The sequence below is a fragment of the Orycteropus afer genome, unplaced genomic scaffold (assembly GCF_000298275.1).
Source record: "Orycteropus afer afer isolate SDZICR_OR568_19922 unplaced genomic scaffold, OryAfe1.0 scaffold00231, whole genome shotgun sequence".
NCBI lineage: Eukaryota > Metazoa > Chordata > Mammalia > Tubulidentata > Orycteropodidae > Orycteropus > Orycteropus afer.
In genome coordinates, this window is record NW_006921818.1 from 3,229,320 (window position 1) to 3,237,076 (window position 7,757).

General features: G+C 38.0%; 1 protein-coding gene across 1 annotated transcript in view; it reads left to right on the forward strand.

Moving 5' to 3' along the window:
- Positions 1 to 7,757, forward strand: part of DNAH6 (dynein axonemal heavy chain 6) — a 447,135-nt gene that overhangs the window by 120,849 nt on the left and 318,529 nt on the right. Inside the window, exons 19-21 of the mRNA XM_007948902.2 lie at positions 1,504 to 1,623; positions 7,211 to 7,391; positions 7,583 to 7,613. Of these exons, the coding sequence (XP_007947093.1) occupies positions 1,504 to 1,623; positions 7,211 to 7,391; positions 7,583 to 7,613 (332 nt within the window). The remainder of the gene's footprint in view (positions 1 to 1,503; positions 1,624 to 7,210; positions 7,392 to 7,582; positions 7,614 to 7,757) is intronic.

The following is a 7,757-nucleotide window of genomic DNA, read 5'->3' on the forward strand; positions in this document are numbered from 1 at the left end:
GCCTTCTGGTGAGCAGTCAAGTGCCTTAGGCACTATGCTACCAGAGCTCCTAAAGCTTATATATACATATAAAAAAAGAGAAATTTATCTTAGGGAAATGGGAAATGGCTCACACACTTATAGAAGCTGGCAAGGCTCAAGTTCTTGGATCAAACGTCAAGCTGGAGGCTTTTCCCAACTCATGCAGCTGCAGGGGCTGACGAGCTCAAGGCTGGCAGGCAGTATAATGGCTGTTGACTCCAACGAATGACGGATCCAAGATCTCCAGGCTCACGGACAGTTGTAGGTGACACAACAGGATCCTGATCCACAGAAGAGTGTCTCTTTTCCCAGGATGTCCATAAATGCACTGGAAGCAGGCCACACCTCTAGGGAAACTCCCTTTCAATGAATTGGCTGCTCAAAACATATACATCTGATCCCGTCATTGGAACAACCCACATCACAATTGCTTAAACCACAGAAAATGTCCAGCCAAGTTGGCACAGAGCTCCAACTATCACAATTCACTTTAATTTATTGAGCTTACAAGTAGATGGCCATACTCTATCATCACAAAAGAAGGTAATTTAATCCATTTATTTGGAATATTGTTAATGACTTAAGAAAGTCTGAAGGCACATTTGTTTAGTAGAGGAAGTCTTATACCCCAATTGAGAAGGCAAAACCCTGGCCAGTAGGGTGTACCCAGACCAAATTTTGGAAATGAAATTTCACAAGTATAGGCTGGAACAGTGAGATCAGATACCTCTCAGTGAATGGGAGAGCAGACTCAAGGTAAAGGTCACTCAGGATGAGGTCAATATATGCCATATGATGGGATTTCTGCTCCCAAGAAGCTTATAATTTAAACAGAGCAATTAAAATCCTTTAGGTTAACAAACACACTTTTAAAAATGCACATGTTTTGTGAGAGTTGCTATGGTGTAAAGGGAGTAGTAGGGATGAGAGTGAAGGGAGAATTGTCTATAGCCATTCAGAGTCTGAGAGTTGCTATGGTGTAAAGGGAGTAGTAGGGATGAGAGTGAAGGGAGAATTGTCTGTAGCCATTCAGAGTCTGATCTGAATGAGTTCATATTTCCTCTCATACACTAGTTGAGAGAAAAGGTATTTCATTGGGTAGAAGACAGCTAATTTTGCAAATATGGGGAAGTGAAGGTCAGGGTGACCAAATGGTGAAAAGAAGGTACCAGTTATCTAATAATGGGGGAGAGGGGAGAAGAGTGCTAAACCAAGCAAAAAATTGAGGCATTAATAATGACAAGAGCAGCAGAGATGTGGCAGTCAGAAATCCCTTGGTGATCTTTGAGAGAGCATGATAGTGGGTTGTAAGGGCCAATGAAGGAGATAAGAAGGAGATGAAGCTAGGAAAGAGTAAGTGGATCTAAGCTATTGATTCAAAAAGCTGACTTTTAAATAGACTTTTTGGACTAAATAGCTATAGTTATGACTGAGAACACAGACACATGGTGTTGCATGTATTTTCTTCTCCTTTCTTTAAAGGTGCTTCTTGATGACAGCACCATCAACATTGCAACCATTGCCTCATCACGTTACATTGGTCCACTTAAATCACGAGTGGATGAGTGGCAGAAACAGCTTGCTTTATTTAATCAAACACTGGTGAGTAAGGATAATTTTAATTCATAGAAAAACTGGAGAACCACAAAAACCTTTAGAAATGATTTGATTTGTAATGTAAGTGTCAGATAATTTAGAATTTTAAGGTTTAATTGTTGACATTTTATTATGTTCTAAATGTAAGGAAAATGCAATGTAGTAAGCTTTTCTTTACATGATTGTAGAGCTTAATATTATTACCATTACCCTTGTATTAGTTATCTATTGGTGTGTAATAAATTACCACAAACTTAGTGGCTTAAAACAACATATATTTATTATCTCACAGTTTCTTTGGGTCAGGAGTTGGAGCATGTCTTAACTGCATCCTCTGCTTAGGGTATCATAAAGCTATAATCATGGTGTCCGCCAGGAGTCCTTTCTCACCAGAGGCTCAAGTGTAAAAGAATGTGCTTCCATGCTTATTCAGGTTATTGACAGCATTCATTTCCTTGCATCTGTGGGACTAAGACTTTCAATTTCTTGCTGGGTGTCAGGCAGAGGTCAGCCTCAGTTCCCAGAGGCTGCCTGCAGTTGTTTGTCATGTGAGTTTCCTCAACATGAGCACTTGCTGCATCAATTCAGCAAGGAAGAGAATCTCTTGGTAAAACAAGTATTCATTACAGTTTTGGGGGCAACTTTAAGAGTAGCAACAACAACATTATATCTAGTAGAAAAAATTCACTGTTGCTTGAAATCTCTCTGGAACTCTTTCTTGTGGTACACACCTCCTTTTTATCTGAGGTTCCACCTCAGATGCTTCTATGTTTTTGTTGTTGTTATGTGCCATTGAGTCGGACCCAATTCATAGCAACCCCTCCTTGGGTTTCTGAGGGAAGTTGTGTTTCTATGGAAGTAGATTGCCCCATCTTCCTTCCAAGAAGTGACTAGAGGGTTTGAACCACCAACATTCTAGTTAGCAGTCAAGTGCACTATGCTACTAGAGCGCCTAGTTTCTTCTAAGTGAAAAAGAAAAAAAAAAAAAATGAAAGAAAGAAAGAGCCCACTTGCCCTGATGTCACATTATTTCTATCCAATCTCTTTCTTGGATTTTTAGCTTGATTACATTATGTTTAAGTTCCTAAATATTCTAATATGGAAAGTTGTCTGTGAAATGATACAGGCAGTAAATGATAAAAAATAATTAGTTCCAGCTTTGTTTCATAGAGAACTTTTTCAGGAATCTATCCTATTCAATGAAAACCATATTATCTGACCACTGTCCAGCTTTCTGGGAGCTCTGGTGACGTAGTGCCTAAGGCATGTGACTGCTAACCAGAAGGCTGGAGGTTCAAACCCACCAGCCACTTCTCAGATGGAAGGTTGGACAATCTATTTCTGTAGTGATAGTGCCTCAGAAACCCAAGGAGGGGTTGCTATGAGTCAAATCTGACTCCACAGCAGTGGGTTTGGTGTTTTTTGGTTAGTCCAGCTTTTTGATTGATAGCTAAGCCCTATGAAGGTAGGAACTACGGATCAAAGTTCAAGGATACATTTCCAAAAATAGTCCTTAAAAGAACTCTGTGCAGGATAGTGGGGACCCAGGGAATTAACTTAATGAAAGTGTGAGAACTAGGTAAACCATAGAGTGTGACATTAAGGCTTAGGCAGTACCCCAAAATCTAAAGAAAAATGTAATTCTTTCTTGAATGTGAACTTACAATGGTAGGAGCACAGAGGAATCAGCTCTAGGAATGTTAATTTTGAAACTGTTTCTCATTTCTTTAATGAACAGTGATTGTCTCTGAGAGGAGGGACAATGAGTGATCTTCCTCCCAGTCTTCGGTGCTTTCTATATGTTCCATGACTATAGGATTTTACTTTTATGATTGAAGAAATTTAATCATATTTCTTTTTGAAAGAATTAATTTTTGAAATGAATTTTATTGAAATATAATTAATGTACAGTGAGATACACAAAACTAAAGTGACATGTGTCTTTTTTTTTTTTTTTTTTGCAGTGTTCCCTCCCTGCCCCTCTCACCCCTGGCAACCAACAAAGAAAGTTTCCCTCCATATATAAACCTTTTCTTGACCCTCCACAACAACAGAATAATACTATATCTGTCATTCTGTGACTGATTTATTTCACTCAGCGTAATGTCCTCCAAGTTCATCCATGTTATGTGGTGTTTTGCAGACTCTACATTATTCTTTAGTGCTGCATAGCATTCCATTATGCATATATGTACCATAGTTTGGTCATCCACTCTTCCACTGATGGGCAGATAGGTTGTTTCCATCTTTTTGCTATTGTAAATAGTGCTGTGGTGAACATGGGTGTGCATATATCTGTTCCTGTCCTGGCTCTCACCTCTCTAGGATATATACCTAGTAATGGGATTGCTGGGTCAAATGGTATCTCCAATTCCAGCTTTCTAAGGAACCACCATACTGCTTTCCACAGTAGTTATATCACTTCACAGTCCCACCAGCAGTATATGAGAGTCCCAATCTCTCCACATCGCTGCAAGCATTTGTTATTTTCTGTCTCGTTGAACCTTGCCATCAGTGCTGGTGTGAGATGTTATCTCATTTTTGTTTTGATTTTCATCTCTGATGGCCAATGATTGTGACCATCTCTTCATGTATTAGCTGGCCACCTGAATATCCTCCCTGTTGAAGTGCCTATTCATGTTTTCTGTCCATTTTTCAATTAGATTATTAATTCCTTTGCTGTTGAGGCATTAAAGTTTCCTATAAATCTTAGATATCTTGCCAGATATGTAATTATTGACAAGGATGAATTTGTTGCTGTCATTTTTGTTATGTGCTTTTTCATGGTGTTGATTTCTTTGTTCCATATAATTTTCTGTGCTAAGCTCGTTTTGTTTATGAATTGTGTTATCACTTTCTTTGTTGCTGTTGTTTTAATATTTGCTAAATATTTGTTCTGGTCCTCTTTTTTTATTTTGATGTGAAGGTTTATCATTATTCTTTGAGGTTACCCTGAAATTTATAGTTTCTTCCACATTTAGAACAGTCTGGTCTATCTAATAGTTGTCTTGACATCCCTACCATCTAGAAGTTCTGTAATGATAGTTTATTCCCTCTTTTTGGTTTGTAGTTATCTTCATTTGTCAATTTATGTCTCTGGTTCCCTGTTGGCAATCTTGTAGGCTTAATTTACTTTAGATACTTTCATAGCTGGGTTGGTTTCTGGATTATGCCATCATGTGTGTTAATGGTCAGTTGTTGTTGGCTATTGGTGCTTCTCTTTCCAAAGGACTCCCTTTAGCATCTCTTGTAAGATTGGTCTGGATTTAACAAATTTCCTTAATTTCTACTTATCTGGAAATGTCCTAATTTCACCATCATATTTGAGGGACAATTTTGTTGGGTACATAATTCTTGGTTGGAAATTTTTCTCTTTCAGGGCTTTATAGATACTACTCCATTGTCTTCTCACATGCATGGTTTTTGCCAAGAAATCCAAGCTTAGTCTTATTGGTTGCCCCTTGTAGGTAACTTTTTGTTTTTCCCATGCTGCTTTCAGGATTCCTTCTTTGTCTTTGGTTTGGTGAGTCTGATGATGACATGTCTTGGTGATTTTCTTTTGAGACCTATCCTGTTTGGTGTTTGTTGGACTTCTTGAATGGATGTATTCTCATTTTTCATCATACCAGGAAAATTCTCTTGCAATAAATCTTCAACAATTTTTTCTGTGGTTTTATTTGTCTCTTCCTGTTCTGGAATTCGATTACACATACATTATTCTTTTTGATGGTATCTCACATGAACCTTAGGCTTTCTTCATTTTGTTTTGATCTTTTTTCTGATTTATCACTTGCTAAAGAAGTATTGAGATATTTACCTTCAGTCTCACTAATTCTGTCTTTCATTGATTAAATTCTACTCCTTTGCACATTCAATATCTTATCTATTTCTGAAAATTTAGTATTAATCTTCTGGATTTCTATGTGTAGATTTTGAATCATTTCTAATTTTTCATTTATTTTCTCATTTTGTTCTTGTATTGTCTTTCTAAATTGTTCTAAGGTTTTCTCTGTGTTTTCCTCAATTTTGTCAGTGTTTTCCTTGATCTGTCTCTCAATTCATTGAAGATATCTAAATATAATTCTTTTGAATTCCTTATCAAGGAGTTCCAATGCTGTGTCTTCCTCAGGGATGTGTTTTGGTTCACATCCTGGTCCCTTGTTTCTCCTGCTTTATCTTCCTTCTTTATGTGCACTGTGACGGTCTGTTGTCTCTGAGGCATTGTAACATATTTATGTTTATATTTAATTGATGATTATATGTTGAAGTGACTTTCCCATGATTTTTGTTTTCTTTGTTTTGTTTGTATGTTATCTGTGTAAGCAGGGTACTATGCTGTGTGCTTCTATTCACTAGTTGGCAGCACTTATACACTCAGCACCTGTCTCCTTTCCTGTGTCAGCCTCCCATATGTCCCTGACGTCCTTGGCAAACAGAGCCTATGCTTAGATCCTTGGAATCCAAATGAGAATGCTGCTCCTTTAAAATCCAAACTGACTGCCACTTGTAAAGATTAAAAATGGCTGTGCCCTCAGTCACTTTAAATATCCAAAATGGTCTCTGCCTATAAACATTCAAAATGGCTCCACCCTTGGTCACTTTAAGTATCCAAAATGGTCGCCGCTTGGAAACATTCAAAATGGCTGTGCTCTCGGTCACTTGAAATATCCAAAATGGCCACCGCTGCTTGGAAACATTCTAAATAGCTGCGCTCTCAGTCACTTTAAATTTCCAAAATGGCTACCACTTATAAACAATCAAAATGGCTGCATCCTCTGGACAGCAGAAAGTCCACACTCAGGTTGTCTCCCTCCTTGTTGTTTCCCTTCCTACTCAAAGGCCACCAGCACAGTCATCTCTGCATCCCTTGGCATACAGGGCTGATCTTTAGGTCAATTCTCAGATCCCAACACCACTTGGAAATATTCAGGCTGTTGGTCCCGTCAGAGTAGCTGACAGTCCACTGCTCCAACCATCTCTGTACTCTGTTTTCATTCAGGTTTTTCTACTAGTTGGTGCCTAATCTACTTCTGCATACTTCCTTTCAAAGGTTAGGGTTCCAGGATTATCTGTTGTACCTCTGTCAATTGCTTTCTCTTTTCTTTGTTGAAGAGAGTCTGTGCAGCTTGTCTGCCTATTCCTCCATCTTACCAGAAGTCCAAGAATTAAATTTTTACAAATGTATTTCAAAAAAAAAGGGAGAGGGAAGAATATAGAAAAATTAAAGAAAAAAATCAAAATTTTCCTCATGATAATCTTTTATGTTTGGAAATAACCACCAAACTCACCACTTCCACAACCCTTCAGATTTTGTTAAGTAGGCATCTAGCTTCCCTTTAGAATATTTCCTCTGGGTTTCTCTGATTCCATTCTGGTTACCACGGAGCAGATTAATTATAACTACTCAGTGGATAGTGGGCTGTAATTAGGCTGAGGTGAGTCTTAGACTATTTAATGAGATTTCATTGCAAAGAAACTGTGAGGAGCCATAAAAGGGTCTCCAAAGAAAGATATAGTGAATCCCCAGATAATTATGTTTGTTATAATATGTTTGCGGAGTTAAAATCTGATAATGTCCATATTTTTCTCCTAGGAAGAATGGCTAAACTGTCAGAGAAACTGGCTCTACCTAGAAAGCATTTTTAATGCTCCAGATATTCAGAGGCAGCTGCCTGCAGAAGCCAAGATGTTCCTTCAGGTGGATAAGTCATGGAAAGAAATCATGAGGAAGGTGAACCGGCTGCCTAATGCTCTTCGAGCGGCTACTCAACCAGGTATTTATACACACACACACACACACACACACATATGTATTACAAATGTATATACGGTCATGTGGAGTACCAAATAGGAAACTGTGAGTGGATTATTTATTTAAAAAAATCAGCCCTGGGATGATACATAGACTTCTAGATCTTAGGAATTCAGTGGCATTTTCTTATCATTTTATCTTTACATTTTTCAGTCAGCACAAAGACTAAAAGAAACCTTGGACAGTAATTTTCCCCCATTTGAAATTATTCCTGAGTTGTACTACATCTGCAAAAACAGTTAAAACAAGTCCAGGAGAGCCAAAATATGATCTTGAATATATCCCTCCTGAATTTAGAGACCATCTAAAGAATAGATTTGATGCATTG